Source organism: Patagioenas fasciata, chromosome 3 (assembly GCF_037038585.1).
Source record: "Patagioenas fasciata isolate bPatFas1 chromosome 3, bPatFas1.hap1, whole genome shotgun sequence".
Taxonomy (NCBI): Eukaryota; Metazoa; Chordata; class Aves; order Columbiformes; family Columbidae; genus Patagioenas; species Patagioenas fasciata.
The window spans coordinates 33,558,108-33,579,630 of NC_092522.1; the positions used below are offsets into that span (position 1 = coordinate 33,558,108).

Consider the following 21,523-nt stretch of genomic DNA (forward strand, 5'->3'; position numbering starts at 1 on the left):
AAAAAAAAAAAAAAAAAAAAAAAGATTACAATATCCCTCTTCCCACATAGACCGGCCCGATCCGGTGACACCACCGAGAGATCCGTGAAGTTAAGGCTGGAAAGAGCTGCTACACCGAACCACCTTACAGCCTGTCATGAAAATCACAGGTCCTGTCCAACAGTCCTTACACGCCTGAGAACACCTTTAAGCAACCCTTACGGCTTTTCACAACATTACTGCCCACAGCCAAGTCTGATATCTTCCAAACCTGCAGCCAGCCTGCTGCCAAAGGGCACAACACATCCACTAAGGACTTTGTAATCTCTTTCAAAGTCTCTGGTAAGATTAAAGGGAAAAAAAAAAATCAAAAGAGCGAAGGCGGACTGGTGCGAAGGAAGGAGCGTGTACACGGTTTTAAGAGCCCAGATCGACCAGGTTGGATGACATGGGGTTGAGGATGGAGTCCTGCAAGCTGTGGTGGTGCATGGGGTCGGCGCTGGGCACGGGGATGGCGCTGGGGCCCTGGGGGTGGCCCAGGCCGTGCAGGGGCTGTAGCCCGGGATTAGAACTGAGGAGCAGCGCGGGGCTGGAGGAGGTGTGATCCGGGGTCCCTGACGGCGTCTTCTCGTCCTCTGAGCTCCCCAAAACTGTCTTATTCCCGTTCATTGACGCCGAGAGCGGGTTGTGGCTGTTGGAGTTGGAATTCTCGTTGTTTTCCCTATAGGAAACATAAAAGAGGGAGTGAAGTCACCGTGTGGCCGCCGCTCCGGGGCGCGCACCGCGGGGGCGACGGGCGGCGAGGAGCTGGTTCCTCGAGGCGGCCAGCGGGGGTGAATGCAGAACCAGTAGGTTTACAAACTCTGCAAACCTCCAAGGCCTCTTCATCTGGCACAAAGGTCTAAGGTCCACTGAGCTTGTAAACAGAGTCTCCCGCTAGCCCAGCGGAAAGTGTCACTTTGCCAAAACGTCATTTTCTGCGTCCAAAGTGCCTGCACAGCGTGGGGAGGGAGGGTGGAGGGAAGAAAGAGGGGGAGGAAGACATTTTAAAAAAATTTCTTTTTTAACTTTAAAACTGTTCCCAGGGCCGAAGAGAAGTTCGACCGCGACTTCTCCTGGGTAGGCCAAAGCACGGCGAGCTGTAGACAGGATCGCCCTGTGCAGCAGCACAGCCCCGGAGGCTCGCATCAGACGGGAAAGGCTTTTGCTTAAGTAACTGGACGGGTATGTTTCCCCCCCGCCCGGAGCTTAAAGCTCAAAACATAGCCCAATATGGAAGATAAAGCAAGTAAACAGAGTTAACTCGCGTATTTCCCCGGTCCGCTCGGAAAACACTCCGCACTCCGTCTGCCATCCTTTCGTCCCTCCTCGGGTGGCGGAGGGAGCACCCCCGGTAGCTTCTCGCCCAGCTCGGCGGCGGCTGGACCCGGTAGCACGGGTGCGCCTACCGACAGAGGCAGCCGGCTCCGAAAGGCAGGACATAATTTCAAAATTCATCACCGGCTAAATGCCGAGAAATCGCTGGACGCTGGCCAAGCCCTTGCAGATCTATACATACATACATACACACACACATACATGCATACATACTTAGCCTGCGTAGAAATACTTTAGACACAGCCCTGCCTGCAATACTGAAGGCATTGCCAGTCTATTTAAAAGCTTCTGCGGAAGCTTTGAAACACACTAGCTAACAGAGGTGCCCTATCCTGCCGGATTTGGTGGTGAGCAGTGAAGCCATTGCGCTGACGGTTTTTCCTCAATAAGGGCTGCAGGATGTGACTGGACACACTTTATGCCAAAAAAATAAAAATAGACGAGAAAGCTTGAACCAGTTTGCTTGAGTGAATGGCATTTCCATGAAAGATCTGTTTTCTAACGCCTGGAGTGTAACATTATGTCGAGTGTATTTTTCAATGTCAAAAATCTAATTTGTCTCTGGAGACCTTTAAAATTTGATTCCTCGGGAGAAAAAAAAAAAAGTGTAACCTTAATTTCCTTTAGATATTTGAAGGTGAGTCCCCGCTATCAGCAATAAAAAGGATCTCTAACATCTCGTAAAACCAACACTTGCGGGGATTCGAAGGAAAATCAAAGCTGTAGTACCGTTTCGGGAAATGTATGGAACAAATCTGTACGGAGCTCTAACCTGCCGGGCTGCACAGCTGCGCGACCGCGGTGCTGGCCAGTTCCAAAATACATTAGGCAGAAACGAAAACTAGAAGTCTCTTCTGAGGCACGGATCTACGGGAAATTTCTAATCTGCTATTTAACCGCGCAGGCCATACGACCAGATCCGTATGGAGCAGGCAGTTCAGCGAGCTAGTGAGGAGCCACTGTGAAGTTAGAGGACGGTTTTTGCTGCTTTGACCCGTCTTCCCTAAGGCACAGGGAGTGCTGACGGGAAAGTCATCTCGAATACCCAAGGATTAACTTCTGCTAGGCAATGAATTGTTCCTTCAATCCATTTAACGAGAAAAAAAAAAAAGGTTTCAGAATCACGCTTGGTCTAAGAATATACATCTATTAACATGCATTAATGAACACCTCGCTGGGTAGGGAATACAAACTGCAATTTAATGAGCGAGGTAAAGAGGTTGTTCCGATCAGACCCTGTCTCGGTCTCCCGCCTCACACCAGGAGCCGACCTTAGAGGCAACTTTTGCCAACACCGTCCAGACTCACTCCTTCCAGGCTGCTCCCTCGTCTTTCCCTCTTTGTACCTCAAGGACACGCTCGGAGCTGTGCGGGCCGCGCAGCCTTCGCCCTCAGCGTCGCCGCTGCCGGGCTCTCCTCCCACCGGGCCGTGGTCACGCACCGGCACCTCCGGCTCCGCAACCCGAGTTGCGGCAGGGAGGACACGGCCGCTCTGCTTAACCGGGAATCGCTGACGGCCGTGGGAAGCACACCCGGCAAAGGGGCTGCGCCACGGCCGCTGCACCGTCTATGCGAGGAGTAGGATCTTGGAGGGTAGGAAGTCTCGTCAGCCTCTCCCGAGGCTACTTTTGGCGGATAGATTCTATCTCCGAGCGCCCACCCCAACTCACTTCTGCTTCTCCAGGACAAGCCGTTCCGCGGGCCTCCCCGCGGCCGGGGCCTGGGCAGAGGGGAAGGTGCGGGGCAAGCAGCGGGGTCGGGGAACCGCGGGCGCCGGGGGAGCCGTACCTTTCCTTGGCCTCGGCCGCGCGGTCCCGCTGCCGGCGGTTCTTGAACCAGTTGCTGACCTGGGTGGTGGTGAGGCCGGTGGCCTCGGCCAGCTCCCGCTTCTCGCGGGGGGACGGGTAGGGGTTGTGGGCGTACCACTCGCGGAGGACGCTGCGGCTCTTCTCCTTGAAGCAGTAGCTGGTCTCCTCGCCGTCCCAGATGGAGCGGGGCAGCGGGAACTTGCGGCGAACCCGGTACTTGCCCACCGCCCCTAGGGGTCGCCCCCGCAGCTTCTCCGCCTCGATGTAGTGCGCCTTCAACCAGAGCTGCTGCAGCTTGGGGTGATTGTGCGCCGAGAACTGGTGGCTCTCCAGGATCTTGTAGAGCTCACGGAAGTTGCCCCGGTGGAAGGCCACCACCGCCTTGGCCTTCAGGACGCTCTCGTTCTTGTGGAGGTGCTCGCAGGCAGGGAGGGACCAGAGGAACCGCCCCAGTCGCTCGATATTGCCGCCTTGCTGGAGCACCTCGCAGACGCAGGCCACTTGCTCTTGGGTGAAGCCAAAAGTCGGGAGCATCGACATGGTGAGCCTTGCCCCGCCGCGCACCCTACGGCCGCATAGAGGGGAGCGGCGTGGGGCGGCGGGCAGCACTCGGCATGTGGGGCAGGCCCCGGGGCGGCGGCGCCCGGCGGGGCCCGGTCGGGCGTCACGGCCGGGCGCGGGGGACCGCGGCCATCGATAGCGCCCGGCCCCGGAGCGGCCGAGGGAGCCGAAGAAAAAAAGGCAAAGAGCGAAGAAAAAAGTCTCGGGAGCCCGAGCGTGGACGGCTTTCCCCCCCCGGCCGCCTCCTTTTTGTAAGTCCAAGTTGCGAGAGTAACTTTGTGCCTCTTTTGTCTCCTATCTGCAGCGCTCGCAGCGGCCGCGGCTCTCCCACCCCCACCCCCCTCGGCCGCCGGTTTGGGATCTCCCTGCTTCCCCCCCACCCCCCGCCGCAGCAAGATCCCACATAATATAGTGGTAAAGCCCTGCTCCCTCGCTCCTCTCCCTCTCGGAGTTTTTCCCCCCTTTCTTTTTCTCTCTCTCCCCCTTTTTTTTTAATAATATTATTCTAAGCTGGCATGAAAAGTGATTATCCGCGCTGTGATTGGTCCGGTTATCTGACCCGGGGACTGCCAGGAGAAGACAATAGTTTTAGTCAAATTATTTGCCATGGTGACGCTGTCAATCAGGGGTAACCCGATCTGTTTTGAAGTGGCTCCCCGGCTGGGTTGACAGATTGCTCAGATCCACTCAGAGGCGGCCCTGCGAGCTGAGGGAGATATTTCCGCCGTGATTGACGCTGCAGGCGCCCATCGGGGGAGAGAGGCAGCGCCGGAGCGCGGAGCCCGGGCCCCTGCCTCTTACCGCAGGGCGCTGCGGCGCGGCGGGACGGAGCCGCCGCCCCGTCCGGGCCCCGCAGCTCCGTCTGGATCCCAGCCCCACCGCCCAGTCCTCGCCCCGCAGCCTCATCCCAGCCGCGCCGTTCCTGGCTCAGGGCTCAGTCGTTCCTGGCACCCACGGCTGTCGTGGGGAGAAAACCCCTTATCCAGCCGTTGTTGAAAGTTTCTTTCTAAATACGTTAGCTTAACCCCCTTCCCTAGTGCCCAGTAACAACTGTCGGAGAGTTTTGTAGAGAAGCGGTCTCTCGTGTACAATACAGACCCTGTTCGTCGCTTTGGATCCCATTACACGCTGATCGTACCTGCCAGGAGGAGGCATGACGGTACAGGGCCGGGGAAGGATTGTCTCTCCATTAACCGCCGGCTGTGCTCCACCACGCTCCGGTGCGCAGGGCGCTGGCATTTTTGATCACTGGACGTCGGGCATTTATTTCTGCTTGATTGCCAGGAGCATGTCGGGGTTTTTCATCCAGGAGAGGGACACGTGTAAAGTCAGAGTCACTTTGCATTCTTAAGTGGACATTTATCACCCACGCGTGCCCAATACACACCGCATTTTTAGATTACTGACTGTGCGGGTCAGGGACGCGTGTTCTTTCCCGTCCCTTTCGTTCTATACAAAGTGAAAGGTGAGCTAGGGAGACTGTGCAAGCTGGAAGGTCGGAGGAGGATGAGTGGGTGAAATGAGAGAGAGAAGGGTGGTGCGGTGCCTCCGCGGGAGCGGCGCCCGGGCTGCGCGGGCGGACGGGACGGCTGGAGCGGCGGCGGGCGCCGCGGCTCGCCCAGATGGAGGACTTCGCAAGGAGCCTCCTGGCCCCAAAATATGGCCAGTTTCCGTGGCCTTTAATGTTACTCTTTATGCGGAGAAATAATAATGAATCCCACAAGCTCTTTCTACGCCATTTGCAGCCCTGACAGGAGAGGTCTCTGCAATTGTGGGTTCCTGCCACAGTACCTTTTTAGCCGTCCCTGCGCGTCAAGGATTTAGCGAAGCCACAAGAGACCAAGCTGCGGCTCCCCGTCTCGTAGGCTGACCCTCCGGGGCCGATGATGGAGCCTCCGTGCCGGCCCGGGCGGGGGTAGCGACCGTCCCCAGGGGAAGGCGAGGCCGGGGCAGCCGCGCACAGCCCGGAGGCTGCCGGCGGCGGCGGCTCCCGGCGAGGAGTCGCACCAGGGCTGCGGGCAGGCGAAATACGGCCGGGAAGGGAGGCAGGAGGAGGAAAGTGGGGGCAGCGGATTAGCCCGCGTCCGGTTCCCGGCACGTCCGGACAGCTGTGCATATCCGCCGCGTACGTCTGTGTTTTCTCGAGTGCACCCCGCTTTGGAAGCTGCACGTCCTCCTACCTGTCCGAGTTTTTCCGAGAGCTGCCATAAAGGAGCAATGGCAAGCGGGCGGCTACCGCCCTGGATCTCCCGGGGACGCAAGATAGAGGCTTCCTTTTCAGGGCAAGAGAGAGAGCTGAAATTCGTTTAAAACAAATTCGGGAATGTTGGTGATGGGTCCGTAAAACCCCCTTACATGATTCTTCCTCCCCGCCTTTACAAAACGAGCCCTCGGCCGCTTACTGCCTTGATGCCGGCCGACTTCTGCAAGATTCAAACTGTGCTTGTTTGTAAACGAAAGCATCCCAGTCTCAGCGCTTCCTAGACAACCTAAGCGGCAGGAGAGTTCCTAGCTGCAGCTGTGCCGGACGGTCGTGGGACGGGAGAACCGATTCACTGCGAAAGTTACTCTGAACAGAAACGACGAGAGAAGCCCAAATGCCCTCTTCTACCCCCGACCTCCACGCACGCACCATGTGCTTTTCGCACAGGAGAACATAGCGCCGTTCCTCTCCCTCTTGCAATGGTGACCGTGGCAAAAGAGAAAAGCACTAGCGAGGTCTGAGCTGTTCCTCCTGGCTTCCCGCTACCCCCCTCGGTCGCCCCACGTTTATTAGGGATGTACCTGACTTATCTTCATCTCCTTCCATCTCATAACCACAGCGGTTGAATATGAACAGGAGCAGCTGTTCGCCCTAGCCGGAAAGATGTCAAAACCTGTTGCATGGACTTAGATCTGAGAAAATATCTTCTTAGCACCCTAAAATGTGAGTACACTAGCCCATCCGTGGTCGCTTTCACTTTAGGCTGCCTTAGCCAGCCTGCAGCTTGCATGTAACGCTAGTTCACTTCCCAGAGCACTGGGCAGAGGCAGGGCTAACCCCTATATCAGCTTGCGTCCCAAAGCAATTGCAAATTAGTGACATCTGGATCTGAATTCTGTATAACTACTTTTAGCTTTCAGGAAAGAAAAAAAAATCTTCCTATATACGCTAGAAGAGAGAGGAGATACTGACTGCAAAGCCACAGCACGGAGCTAGTCAAGTTGCAGTGACTTGCGAGGGAATCAGACGGTCGGGCTAGGAGTGTGTTTTGTTTTGTTTTTGTCTTTTTTTTTTTTTACATTTGCAAGAGAGCTCGTTCACTGAAATTATATTCCAGAGTAGGAGGCGTGAGTCGCCTGCTAACGTTTGCCCCCAGTCCGACGCGAACATTTTGCCTGGCCGCTGTCGGGTCTCTCCGCTCAGTCGCAGTGCAAAGTTTTATCTGCGCTGAGCGAAACTTGCGCCTGTCTCCGCTGCCGCCCGGAGAAGCCCGAGGTTTCATCCCGGTCCCGGAGGCGACTTTGCCGAGGACCCACTCGGGAAGCGCCTCACCCCTCCGTGCAGCCACTGCCGCGCACGAAACAGCGTGCGAGACCGTCAGCGTCAACACAATCATTGTGAAATAGGAATGAAATTAAAAGTTGCTTTTATCATAATGCTCCTTTTATTAAGCCGGGCACAGACTATGGGGGGAAGGGAAGACGGTCGTGTCGCTTCCTAGGAGCCTTTCCATTACACGTAAGTGATTCGTGTCCACGAGTGAGTGCCAAGATAGCGTTGCGGTTATCTACACATCTTCCTCTCGACTATGCCTCGATCGTCTCCTTGCAGACAGCAGCCTGTGTGAGAGACTGCAGGTCCTCACTGTTCCCATTAAAGACAAGAACAGATTCACCCAAATTCCTTCCCTGCATCTTTCCGCAAGTCCCCACGACCGCTGGCTCTGCAGACCCCCTTCCATTACAGAGAGCTGAGCCGTTTTACAGGAGCTCAAACGGCACTCACTGGGCTCGGGGAAAGTCGGAGAGGCGGGAGGCAGAGGGATCGCTCCCTACCTCCCCGCACCCACTCGCACAAGACAGAGGACACGCACGCTCCTGACAGCCGGCCTCAGGAAGGGCAGCGAGATGGAGGCTCCCCGAAGGGTGCACAAATTAGAACTCCCGCAATCTTCACATGCCAAAAAGAAACACATCTTCCCCGCAGATGTCCACTACCGTGGCAAGGACTGTAGAGAGAGCAAGAAAACGACAAACAACTCCAAATTTTCGTTTCTTTCTTTTCTTTTTTTTTTTTTTTATTTGGTTGTTGTTTCCTTTTGGCGGGAGGGCAATATACTTTCTCCGTAAAATCAGTGGGCGTTAAAGTGGGCGACAGTCTGCCGCAATTAACCTGCTATTCCTACTAGCTTTTAAAATGAATCATAGCGACCTTTGCCACGATCCTGGGCCTACCTGCTCCCTGCCCCCTAACCCGGGGGGTGCTCAGCGGTTTTCCCGGGGCACCCCGGACACACACGTTTCTCCCTGGTGGGACCCGGCCCCTTCAGGTGATCAAAGCTGGCCCGGGATTCACGGAGGCATTTCGCAACCCGGAACCACGGGTTGTTTTCTCCCTTCCGTTATTTATTCACGCGTATATTTATTTTCTGCGTTTTGTTTAAAACCCGGGTCTATCCCATCACAGATGGCACTAAGATCCTGCCCCGACTGCAAATGAAAACACGACGGAAGATCACTGCGGGTAACCAAATTAAGGCAAACAACAATAGCTTGTTGTTCCGTGATTTTGGGCGAAAGGAATAATTCAAAGCTTTCGCTGCGCGCAATGCGCCGTTCCTCAAGGGGACCAGCCAAGGATTTCAGATATGTAGCGGGTAACTCGATTATGCTAACAAACTTCGGTTGAAAGAAAACGTTGTTGGGCTGCAGGGTGGGGGAGCGGGTTGCTCTGGGCGGGCCGGGGGGGAGACCCGGGGCACCGGCGGGAGGGGACCCTCTGTCCCAAGGAGCGGCCCCGCTCCCCCTACCCACAGCTCCGCCTGTCCCTTCCAGCCCGGAGCCATTTCCCTGCCGGCTGGACCTGAGATGCTCGAATAATATTTTGGAAAAAGATGTATTAATTAGGGGATGGTGGCCTGATGCGACATGACTGTCCTAGGTGGCCTCGGTGAACCTTTCCACCTCCTCCTCCCGGCCGCTCCCCGGTGAAATGGGACTCCGGGGGCGGCACTGTGTCCTCAGCTCAAGGCACTGTAACCTCCCGCGCTCCCCAAGAAACCGGATAGCCCCCCAACCGGCTAATGCGGTACGTCCCGATTAGCTTTATATTATCGCTTCTCTGTCTCGGGCGGCGTTGAGTTTTCACTCACTTCTGCTAACAGCACCCTCCTGACTGCTATCCCCAGCATTGATATTTATTTGGGGTGTCCCCCCTCCACGGCCCACAGCCAGGCTCAGTTCCCGCGGACGGGACAGCCGTCGGGGGGGCGGCGAGGGGGACCGGGGCTGGTGCCCACCCAGTCCCCGCGCTGCGGGGACTAACTCAGATGCTCTGCGGCACAAGGGAACCCGCTCAGCAGTCATCGTACAGCTTACAGACAAGACAACAACAACAACAAAAGGCACATATGGTTAAAATAAGGAGAGAGAGCGCTTTCTGCCTTAGGGGATTTGCAATAACTAGACAGAAACGCAGGGTATTGAATCTAAATTTCTGGTGGGCTTCTGAGGGATTGACAACTTAAATCGCACTACAAGCTTCAATTTGACAATATTTGTAAACTTCTTGTTTCCAGGGATCTTCTTGATCAGAGATAGACCAGGTTGGTATGAGCTCGAGCCACGAAGGTCTTTTTTTTTTTTCCTCCTCCTTTCCCCTCTTCCGAGTTGATGAATAGCGATCAGGTTTCCTTTAATGGCTGCCCCCTATTCTCACAGCCTCCCACAACTAACCCAAGAGCCTATTTCCTCGACCTCGGTTAATTCCGCTGATTATTCCAAGATGATGAGGAAAGCACGAAGATTGTTCACTGTTCCTACCGATTCAAGGCATTTTTGTTACCATCTCCATCCCTGGCTCACGGCGATTTGACCGGGGAGTATTTTTAGGAACAGGCTGCCCTCCCTTCCCTCCTGCCCTCCCTCCCCAGGCAGCTGGCAGCTCCGGGGTCTCGGCCGTACTCCCGCCGCTCCGTGGGTGCGCGATCCCTGGGCCTGGGGTGGGGGCCAAGCACGGGCACCCTTTGCACATCGTCCCGCGGTGTCTCAGGGCGAGGGCATGAGCAAGATTTCGGTGCCGCTCAGGTGACGGTGACGCCGGTGAGCTCTGTGAACCCCGCGGCGCTGGGACCCCACGATCCTTCGGGGGGCGTGGGGCGCGTTGCCTAAAAAGGGCACAAACCTCCGGCCCCCTCCTGCAGCGCCAGCGGGAATTTGGGCTCTCCCCTAGGAACCAAAGCGGCTCCCCCGGCCGCGAGCTGGGCTGAGGCCGGGCCCACGGGGCCGCAGGGGGAGATCCACTCCGCGAAATCTCACTAGAGGGCTCTAATACTCAGCTCCGATCGCTGCTGAGGGAAAACAAGGTTTCATCGTTAATATCCTTCAGTGTTCCCGATAGATTCCGCCTTCTGAAGCCTCCCCCAGTACTGTCAAGGTGGCTCACGTAGGTTGTCACCATGACAAGAAATCCTTTGTCTCCTTAATAATAAAGAAACTCTTGCCTTGCCCTACCTGCAATTGATGGTGCATCTTCCTGGTATTTAATGGTACAACAGGATTTTGGGGGTCCCCACCCTCTTCTGTAGCCATCCCATGGCTACAGAAGGAAACGCAGCCCCTAAAACAACCAAAGTTTTCATTTAATGGTGGGTCCCAGACACAGGTGTCCTTGTCAAGATTCTGGGAGCAAGCACTATTTATGGGTACTTAGATTTTTTTTTCATTATTATTATTTTAAATTATTATTTCCTCTTTTTTTCCCTTCAATATAGAAAGAGCTTGTGTAAGTTCTTCCACGGCCTGTGGAGTGTAGTATGCCCATAAACACATTCCTCATTTACATTCTGCAAGACTGGGGTGAGCTGAAATGCAATGTGGTGTTAGAAAATAATACACAGAGAGATACTGGTGTTGAACGACACTGTCTGACTTAAATGGAATCTGTTTTCATTACTTTTTTTTTTTTTAAAATGTTAAACAATTTCTATAATTTGCTGTGGGGAATAAATAATAAACAAACAAGAGTTTATCAATTGAAAACAAACCAATTACTGGTTATAAGAGAAACTTCATAAAATTTCAGAATGCATTCAGTTTGTTTTAACTCCCAATAAATGTTGCAATAAATAAGTGATTTGCCTTACTTGCTGAAATTAAGCAGTACAATTTAGTTTGTTTATTATGTCTTGCAATTATCTCAAAAGCTTTGCATACAGATCAAAACTACAGGAAAAGCTTTGTGGAAAGCTAGATACTTTGGAGACATCGTTAAAACCTCTCTGCAAGATGCGACTGAACTTCTCACCTTCTTGAGACTCACTACTTCTTCTTTTATCTAACAGAGTTTAATCAGTGCTTAAGTAATTCTCAGTTGTTTCATTCTCCCCATAAGTTGTAGAGGAAGCCCAAATACTAGACATAAGGCTGACGATTTCACTGAGTGAGCTGTAAAAGCATGGGATTCTTACCTCACAATTTTTGTGTATCTGCTACAGGCAGAAAATAATCAGGAAATCACTTGTTGAAGTGTGTGTACATATACACATGCACGCGTGTACATATATATATATGTATATACACCTGTATTTATATATGTCTAGCTGTTTTAATTAACTTCTGTTTGATTTTACTTCATGGAAAAACAGATCATAATTTCTTCGAACCTAAACCCTTTCTTAAAGAGTAGAATAACCACATTGGATTAATATAACTTGGTAAATGTTTCCTTAATTATGAGGTCTTCTTCACTTCAGTCACATAAAAGAGGTGGTGGGAGAAAGGAAGAGAGCATGAGATAAACTGGAAAAAGCCCAGGAAGAATTTTATAGAACAAAATTTTTTTTTTTCTTTTTTTTCCGATCAATATTCTGAAACAAACACAGTTATGGGTGAGGGTGATATGTTCATGTTTATTTTCAAGTGGAAGGAGGTTGGCAGCAGCATTTGGCATGCACTGAGGTCTGGAAACTGGGCCTTACAGTCATCAAAAAGAAGTGAGCTTCAGCTTCCAAGAAGAGAAGAAAGTAAAGAGGTATAATTGGGTGAGTTACATGAGTTATGATGTGGAAGCTATAGTGTAATGAGCATGTTTAATGCACATAAGGGAAGGAAAAGTACTCGGTGCCAAACTGGATGCCAGATTTCTGGCTGGCAGAGGTGAGTGAGCAGTATGAATTCAGCAAGGAGAGTCCTGTGTCTGAAGATGATTCTCTCAACCCATCAAACTGTTCTTTGAGACATTTGAATACAGAGGACAGAAATGGGGCCATTAGTTGAAAGGATCGAGGCAAGAAGAACAAACAAAACTGTAAAACAAAAGAACCACACACAATCCCAGCAACATCCCAGAGGAGGCTGTAGATATCACAAATGATCCCGGGATTGCTGGAGGCCAGGCCATGCTAACTGCAGTGATCTCTGGTTTTAAATAAGATGAAGTCTTCAGCTAGGTGAGAGCCTCCTAGAGGGACAGGAGAGGATGAATTTGGTCCATAAGAAAGAGAGTGCCTGTGGTCATCTCAAAATCCCCTGTGGCCTGGGGTCACACACAGGGAGCCAGGAACTATTTTTATTTTCACACACCCGTTTTCAAAGGCAATAGCCATGTTTTTTTCCTCCAGCTGAAGAAGGTCCAGAAAATCTGTATAGAATCAAAAAGCCATAGCCATAGTCATAGCCATAGCCAACTCTAACTATGACCTATTAGAGAGCAGTGTAGGTGAAAGGGACCTGGGGGTCCTGATGAACAGCAGGATGACCACGAGCCAGCACTGTGCCCTTGTGGTCAAGAAGGCCAATGGCATTCTGGGGTTATTAGAAGGGGGTTGGTTAGCAGGTCTAGAGAGGTTCTCCTCCCCCTCTACTCTGCCTTGGTGAGACCACACCTGGAATATTGTGTCCAGTTCTGGGCCCCTCAGTTCAAGAAGGACAAGGAACTGCTGAAGAGAGTCCAGCGCAGGGCAACAAAGATGATGAGGAAAGGCTGAGGGAGCTGGGTCTCTTTAGCTTGGAGAAGAGGAGACTGAGGGGTGACTTCATTAATGTTTACAAATATATAAAAGGTGAGTGTCATGGGGATGGAGCCAGGTTCTTCTCGGTGACAACCAATGGTAAGACAAGGGGTAATGGGTTCAAACTGGAGCTCAAGAGGTTCCACTTAAATATGAGAAGAAACTTCTTTTCAGTGAGGGTAGCAGAACACTGGAACAGGCTGCCCAGGGAGGTTGTGGAGTATCCTTCTCTGGAGACATTCAAAACCTGCCTGGACACATTTCTGTGTAACCTCACCTAGGCGTTCCTGCTCCGGCAGGCGGCTTGGACTAGATGATCTTTTGAGGTCCCTTTCAATCCCTAACATTCTGTGATTCTGTGATTCTGTAATTCTGTAGAAGTGTGCGATACAAATCTAAAACACATCGTCTATGTTCATGTAATTAAAGGGCTTGTAGATTGCCTCACATTAGTGAGGAATTTGTCTGGGTGTTTCAGCCAGACATCATGAAAGACTTTATGTTGCATGCATGATGCACCACTGACAGAATTTTGAGAACATCTGTGGAACCCATTGCCATCCAGTTGAAGATGCTTTGTATTTACCTCATTGATCATGCAATCTATTTAGCTTTGTAACAAGTGTCCAGAGAGTAGGAAAGATCTTTGCTAGCCTCCTACCTCAGCTGTGCAGCAGAGGACATACACAGATCACATAGAAGCTAATGGAGAGAATCCTAACAGATCTGTTAGCTCCGGACTGGGGTTCTGGAGAAGTTGAAAGAGTAGGGAGAAAAGAGGATTTGACCAGAAAGAAGAAGTAGAAGGAGGCTTATGAAAACAAAAGTTTGAAATCTTTCGATGATGTTGATGAACATCCCTCAGACATCTTCCAGTTAGGCACTGGGCACACAGAGCGGCAGACCATCTAGGATGGCACAGATCTTGGCAGTATTATTGGACTAATATTTTCACAAGGAGGAACTATTCCTGAAAAATGCAAAAGCCTTTTGTTTCCAATGTCAGGCAGGCATTTCAGGAAGACAAGTCACATTATTATTAATTCTTACTCTTTTAAGATGATTGTATTCCTTGGAGACCAGAAAATGAACATTTACCTCTCTGGTTATGTCTCTTAGAGTATTCTAAAAGCACCAAAGAAGTGCAAGATCTTATTCCTGGTATATATTTCCTTTGGGCTACTCTTTCAAGACTCCAAAGGTGTTGAGATATGGTTGATATTATGTAACCTTCAACACTAAAGCAGATGCACATCATTCTTCTTTTGAGAAGTCTTATTTGATCTCTGGAGACTCATAATGGGATCCTTGCTCAATTGTTTTGAGCATTAAGGGAAAACTTCCAAGGCTCTATAGAGGCAGCAATGTTTAGATGATCATTGTATGTAGATTTTGATGAAGCAGACACTTTTCCTGCCATATGTTAAATAAACAACTAGTTACTGTGTACTGTGTGGTGATGAAGGTTGATAATCTGCTGCTAAATAATGTGATGTCATGTCAAGACTGGAAATATTTCCTTATATAGTCCTCAAGAAAGATGACTTCCCTGCATCTGAAAATTCACAGGCAAATATGCAACCAATCAAATCTTGTACAGATGCTAACACCCAGATGTGCATGTTTCTGTGTGGAAATAATCTATAGCTAGCAGAACTCTTGGATAGAAAAATCCTGTAAAAATACAGATTAGGCACACATAAGTTAAATATGTCTAACTAGCATGCCAAGAATTTACAGTTTTATGAAATCTGTATTACGTGCAGAACTCTCAATATTTTTTCTAAAACCTTTTCATTACTGTACAAAAGGCAGAATATAGTTTTCTGTAATAATCAGCAGAACCTTCCTGTTTCACATACAAGCCAAAAGAATCACATGACCTTACTTCCAAGGGCCAACCCTTGCCTTCCAAACTCCCATTTGAAGTTAGCATTTAAGTAACCCTATCTTTTAATGGTAAACTCTAGATGAAACCCATGCACTTTAGCACTAATAATAAATAGTAACTTTGCATGTTGTGTGGAATTTTTTGAGTAAGATTGTCCAAGATTTGCTATGCTAAAAATTCAGCAGTACTGTATTTGACCATTTAGACTGACGACTAGATTCATAACAGAGACAGGAAGGAGTGCAAATGTAGATTTGAGTTTTCTTTTTTAAATGAGAAAACACTTATGCCTGAGAAGACTTGTGTGTTGTTCAGCTTGATAGACCTTATATCAGTAAATTAGGAGGGGCTATTTTGAAATCAGGAAGCTACAGGAGGTCAAAATCAGATACAAACTCAGAGCTGAAACCCAGGGTAAATACTTGCAGGAGTTCAAGCCTTCAAACCTTACAAAACTTCAATTTATGTCAATAGCATATCAGTCAGGAAAAAAAAAAAAGGATTTTTTAATCTCTGTGCACCTGTATGTGCCATACATGTAAATGTATTACATATATGTACGCATGTACACATGCACACACACACATATATATATGGACTTGATATTTTTATAAATAGGGTCTGAACTTTCTTTGCATCTTCTCATTAAGTCAATAGGAATTTTGCTGAAACAAAGAGTTCTGAATATTGCTGCATCAGATCTATTTTTTCGGCAAATGATGAAACATGCAGTAGAGCTGACAAGCACACCCTGTTGTGGTGGAGCTACTGAACATTTGGAGCCAGAAAATAGAATATACTCTTTATTGTTGTGTAAGTTAAATTAATTCATTGCCACCTGGTTTGTTGAAAAATTTGGTGGAAAGGTAAGTACTAATTAGATTTTCTGTAATACCTTCACTGACAACTCAGATGATTTTACACTGTTGGTGTAAAATCAACTTGGGTGAAGAAGGCTGGTGAAGAAGAAGTCAGTATGAAATGACACGTGTTGCAATATCCATTTTCACAGAAGTGTGTATATACCATAAGAGTTTTTTGCACTTCTTTTAATGCTTCCCACTGCCATGCATTACACTAATCTACTGTCTGCTTGGTAGAGATAATAATCTATGGCAGCATATGCAGGGGAAAGCAGTGATCTCTTCCCAAATGCAAAGTACTAAAGATTCATATTCACCTACAACAGAAACTTGAGTCCCTTTTTTCCTGTAGAAATAACATGCCCCAACAAATGGGAAAACCATCACCAAAGCCCATGAAAGCCAGTGGGAACTGTTATTCTCCATTCCTTTGTGCCCGTGTTAGAGTTCCTTGCAGAAATGGACCCATCTTAGAAATTTCCTTCATATTAAGAAGATTCAGCCTTTTGGACATGTCCAAATATAGATTAGGCTGATTTGAGACACTAGTGTCAAAACCAAGCAATGCTGCAGGAGATCAAATCCAGTTCTGAACTCTGGAGTTCAATGGCAGATTAATTTCATTCTAATGATGTGGTTGTCTAGGGGATTGTTGGTGCTCTCCTTATCTGTTTCCAGTTCAGAGACTCAACATCATTACCTGAAACTGGTGTCTTATCTAAGAAAGATTGAACAACCTTGCCCATGAAGCTCCCCTTTTCTTGCCTCACTCTAGCACTGTGTATTTTTCGTGGACAGATGGTAATTGATGGATCACATTTCTTTCTGGGTATCTTCTGACGACTGTTCTACCTCAGAAACAAAAAGGAGCAAAGGAAAGCTGCCAAGTCCATTCACTTTATGTGACTCCCCACTTCAGTCACACAAAAAAAGGCCTTGCCTCTTGAACCTGGGCAGTTGATGCCTGGATTTTGTCTTCATATGTATCCTTTAAAACTGAACTGTGGACTTGAGAGGAAATAATCTTAATATGCCATGTGCTTCCTATTTGTTGAAGGTATCAATGCTGAAGCTCTGTTGGCATGCTAAAATGTGAACACTTTTACGTATAGCAGGTTATGGAAGCTGCTCTTGATAAAATCCATAACAGGATTTTACACTCCATGTGCTCCTTTCTGTGAATGACAGATTGCCCTATTAGGTCTCTAAAGAAGCTCCTGACAAGGGTGATTCAGCACACAAAGAAAGTGGAACATGTGTCTAATTCAGTGTTTTTACATTCTCTAGCACATTTACACAGGACTGTGATGTTGGGCTCTCTGATGTACCAGAACAAGAAAAAACTGTTCAGTTTAACTTAGACACTCCTTAATATCATCAGAGCCTCTGCTGATGTACTAATAAATCTAAAAACAAATGTAAGGGTGTGTTTACCTCTCCTCCACTCTTGACTGATTCTGAAGGTACACGAAGAAGTTTTCCTCTTAAATGCGCAGTAGGAAAAAGGACCATGGCAGACAGACTAGAGGCAGATGATCTGGCCTGTTGGAAAGTAGGGATTAGAGATTCAACAACCTGCCTGAGTAACTGCTAGAAGCCTTTCTGTTGAAAACAGAGTAACCAGGTAAAAATATTGACACATATTCAGTATTCTGAAGGTGCTTTTTGCAATTTTTTTCAACTTCATTGAAAACCTTGACTAGTAGGACTCTTCCAGACATAGAAATCACGGCTGGTTTTATTCATTTGGTGGAACCAATGGGAAGAAAGTTCAAAGAGATACATATATAATTGTTTGTGATTGACTAAATAACTAAAACATGTATCATTAACTGTTAAGTGCTCTCTAAAACCAGCACTTGGATCAAATTGTAAATACTAGAAACACTGTGTCTGATTTAGAAACATTAAGAATAACCTGAACATTTTTCAAATGTACATTTTAAACTTTGGTCAGATCTCTGTTTTGTGGTTTATTCTTCAGCATTCAAGGTGGATGTATGAGATTTCATTTCAAGTTTTAACTTAATGGCTTCACTTCAGAAACAGGAGAAAAGGAAAGTTATATGAATTAAACATTACATATGATTTGGCAAAGCACTTGCAGGAATTCCATGAGGAGGAGTGAAAAAAAAAAAGCAAAACCCCCCACAGTTGCGCAGAGTTAGTAGCAACAATGAACAGTGCAGTTACCATCTAGAAGTACACACTTTTCAGTCAGTCTTGGCTGGTGAAATGTAGAAGCTTAATGTGGATTACACTTTTTAAATCTTTCAACATCAAAAAATAGAAGAGATGTAGTGTGTTTTTATTTCAGAGTACTTTGTATGCAATCTCAAGATAAATGGGAGAGACTGATTGTGTTTGTACCTGTGCCAGACGTTGCCGTTAGATATTGCTGTTTTGTTTCATCAGCCAGATGAACTTACCTAGAGACATTGATCAGATACCTACATTTAAAAGAACACACTGTCAAATTAGTGGATAGAAAGAGCACATTATGAGAGAGAAATTATCTGGTGAAAGATTTAAAGACTGACTCACTTTTGTTTTGTTTCATTAAATGCGGGGTAGTCCGCTTTCGTTTTCCATTTAACACGAACATTCATGGACTCGGTTACAACATCAGCCTGGAAACAAATTAGCTGTCTCGGGATACGCATGAGCCTCTTTCGGAAAAATACAGCTGCCCTTCTTACGGGTTCTAGATTACCTTAACATTTGGGGTCTGAGCTAGGCAACCTGACTGGTCTTTGTGGAGAGACTCCTGTGTACTGCAGTAGGTCTCACAGCTGCAAAGTTGCCTGATGTGCTTCAGTAGCCTTCCCAGGTGGCCAGGCTGGCAGCTGCTTCTCCAAAAGTTAGGGTGCACCCACCCCTCCAAAAGACACAGAATGTATTCTAAAGGGAAAACCACAAAAAGCTCTAGGAAAATTATCCAGATGTTGTCTTTCCCCTCCTCCCTCTTAGATACTCTTGGAAGATAATCTTGATTCTTGCACTTAGGGTCAAGGGAGCAGCTCGTGGTGGTAATGGAGAAATGAGGATCAGGCTGGAAAGCAGAGGTATGTGAGCACACAGGAGTTAGGAGCGATCCAGATAAGTAGAAAAAAGAAGAAAATGGATTTAAAAAAAACTCCAGAAGTTACAACTGACAGTATCTCACCTTTATTTTAGTAACACTGGGTTATTTGGGGTGGCTAAAAGCCCTTGCTTTCGAGTTTGTCAAAGATTCGTTTTATAAAAAAGGTAAACAAACTACACTCTAACCACTTCATGTTTTTATGTCTTTTAAGTCTTTGCCTTAGTCGTAATTTCTTGCTCTCTTAGTTATTATACACTAAGCATTTCTAGACAGAAAATAGTTCTGCTTTCTACCTGATACCTATATACCATCTGTTTCTCTCTATGTATGTAGTTATATATATGTACAGAACCCAGTGGGCCCTGGAGCCCACCTCCATCCTGCACAGCAAGCGCAGGCCATTGCAGGCCCAGGCAAGAACTATGTAACTCATGCACCCCTGTGCATTTCCATCTCAGTGACAAATGCTGCAAGACACTTGTCTAATGTTGCGAGGAAGCCTCAAGGCAGGATGCATTGGGAGAACCATCTTGCTGTAATTAAGGGCTTTCCCAAACTGTGCTTGTCAGCTTGCTGCCCTCTGAGTAGCCAGACATCACTGTTTTGTTGCAATATCCTGGTCAAAGATCACAGCATGTCATTAAGTGCTTCTGTTGCATGTTGAGGTCATACTAACCTTCAAGCCCCCTGCCTTAGGTTTCTTGAAGCTAAGCAAGCAGGCATGGAAAGGGTTCATGGCTGACTTTCACCTAGTAGAAACCCAGTGTTACTAGTCCTATATTAGGCTTTATTAGCCCTCATTGTCATTTGTATATTGGAGCACCAGTGTGTGCTCCTTGGTGTGAGGGGTCTTGGCAAATGGGCCACCCAGCATGCTGAGAAGGAGCATCCCGAATCTTGGTAGTACCTAGACAGTTGCCATTCCAAAGCCAGACTTCATGGCCCAAATTCACACTTCGTAGAGAAAGTGCTCTGTATAAATTGTCAGCTTTGAAACCAAACACTTCCGCACATAGCCTACACTGTAAATCGAGCTCTGGTGCTACTTTCCAGTCAGCTCCATTACACAAGTAGTCTGATTTAGTTTTATGACAGAGATGTATTTTAGCTAAAATGGTATTTTTATGTGGAGTGAGGGATAAACAGGACTATTTTATTAATTATGTGAAAAGCTACAAGACAGTAAGAAACAGGCATAGGGAGTGCAGGTGCACTACCTGGGCTTGGTGCCTGGATTCCCTCATGTTCAGGGAGGGAACATCAGAAGCTCCCATGAAAGATTTTCCTCCTTGTATCCAAAAATATGTTTCCATTAATGCATGTGAAATTTTACCCTAGATCTTTTGAGAGTGAAAAGATCCAGCCCCCAAACCTACTGTACTATCCTTGGTCACTAGAAATGTTAATTCATCATTAAAATTATTAAACAGTAAATGGCTGAGATGTATTATTAAAAACTTGAAGTATTTCCTTTGATTGTTTAAAAATCTCTGGTTTAATTTGAGTCATCTATTTTTTTTCCTTTTACAGTTTTGAATTCTGCATCTTACCATATGTGAAACGTTTTTTTAAAGGTGTCAAAGTGACTTGTCATGGGTTTGGAATGAGAATTAAATTAAATGTCCATACTGTAGCATACTTATATAAATAATGAGATATTCCAGTATAAACCATTCATTTGGCAGTCATTTCTACATCAGCAAGTACTAAGTGCTATAGAATTCCTGCCTAACTTTGACACATGCAGAGAAAATCAGGAAGGAAAATCTGTGTGTGTGTGTGTGTGTGTGTTTAGAGTTTTATAGGAAAAGACAGCCCCTTGTAGTCTGTTGCCATGAAAGCATTTCTAGCTTTGTTGGAAACAGTGCAAGAGGTTTAACAAAATACTCTGGATTCACAGCACAATGCTGGAGCATTCAGCTGCCTCCCACTGCACTCCCAAACTTGTCTCCATAATTTAGACAGAGAGAATGGGAATGGATAACGAAGTCATTAACGAGCACAAAAATGATTTATTATGGGTGATATAGTGTCACTGCTTTTAAGAAAAAATGCATTATATAAAAATTCTTCATAAAATAAAAAAAATATCTTTCATATTGAACATTGTGCAGAATTTGCTTTATTAGTGTATTATATCACCACATTGCCAGGTCTGGTATTTCTCATCCAAATAATGTTTCAATGTGCTAGCAAGGCTTATAGGCTGCAGTACAAACCATGTTAAGAATACTGCTTGTATAGAAACACAACAGTAGCAAAGCTCCTTTTGCTGGGGTTCTGGAAATAGTTAGCACTGGAGGATCCTTTTGTCTTGAATCAGCTGCACAAGCTTGCATCACACCAGGCTAAAAATAATCAAAAATTGATAATTGACCATGAACCTTTCTCAACAGTAAAGACTCCCTTCAGGTTTAAGTCTGGGATGTGCTGGTTGGGTTGTGAAAAGGAGCTTTTGCTGGCACCAGGCATAGAGTAACTGTCTGTCTGTCTTCATATTTGCACATGATTAATCTCAAAAAACTTTAACCAATGCCTTCTATGATCTCTGAAATCTCTCAGGATTAAGAAATAAATAAATAAATAAATAAATAACCCATTCCAGTATTTGCCTATGCCTCAGTGACTTAAAAGATTAAAATAATTTGGCATATGATGGAATCAGAGTTCATAAATGTAGTTAAGAGCATGTAGCTTTTCAGAGATTGCTCCATGTAAATGCCGAAGTGTTTCTGAGTAATTCACAG

General features: G+C 47.3%; 1 protein-coding gene and 1 long non-coding RNA gene across 5 annotated transcripts in view; one reads left to right on the forward strand and one right to left on the reverse strand.

The window, feature by feature from the left end:
• On the reverse strand, positions 1-3,829 carry SIX2 (SIX homeobox 2). Of its 2 annotated transcripts, none has more exons than XM_065834466.2 (2): positions 3,145-3,786; positions 1-700 (listed from the first exon to the last, which is right to left on the reverse strand). In XM_065834466.2, exons 1-2 carry the CDS (start codon positions 3,702-3,704, stop codon positions 397-399), a joined length of 864 nt encoding a protein of 287 aa, XP_065690538.1. In that variant the 5' UTR covers positions 3,705-3,786; the 3' UTR covers positions 1-396. The 2 variants fall into 2 exon arrangements, with proteins under 2 accessions (XP_065690538.1, XP_071662190.1); XM_071806089.1 differs by lacking the exon at positions 1-700 and adding an exon at positions 866-971 and having other exon boundaries at positions 3,145-3,829.
• Positions 3,822-21,523, forward strand: part of LOC139827540 (uncharacterized) — a 25,823-nt gene continuing 8,121 nt past the window's right edge. Inside the window, exons 1-3 of one of the 3 annotated variants that reach the window (XR_011738250.1) lie at positions 3,822-9,015; positions 9,506-9,532; positions 9,648-11,080. This is a non-coding gene — a long non-coding RNA (uncharacterized lncRNA). Of the gene's footprint in view, positions 9,016-9,505; positions 11,081-21,523 lie in introns of those variants that run through there. The other 2 variants (XR_011738249.1, XR_011738251.1) reach the window with 2 other exon arrangements.

Coding starts and splice junctions, on each gene's coding strand:
- SIX2 (XM_065834466.2), bottom strand. CDS start 3,704: ATGTCGATGCTCCCGACTTTTGGCTTCACCCAAGAGCAAGTGGCCTGC. Junction 701..3,144: donor GCGGCCGAGGCCAAGGAAAG/GTACGGCTCCCC, acceptor TGTTTCCTATAG/GGAAAACAACGAGAATTCCA.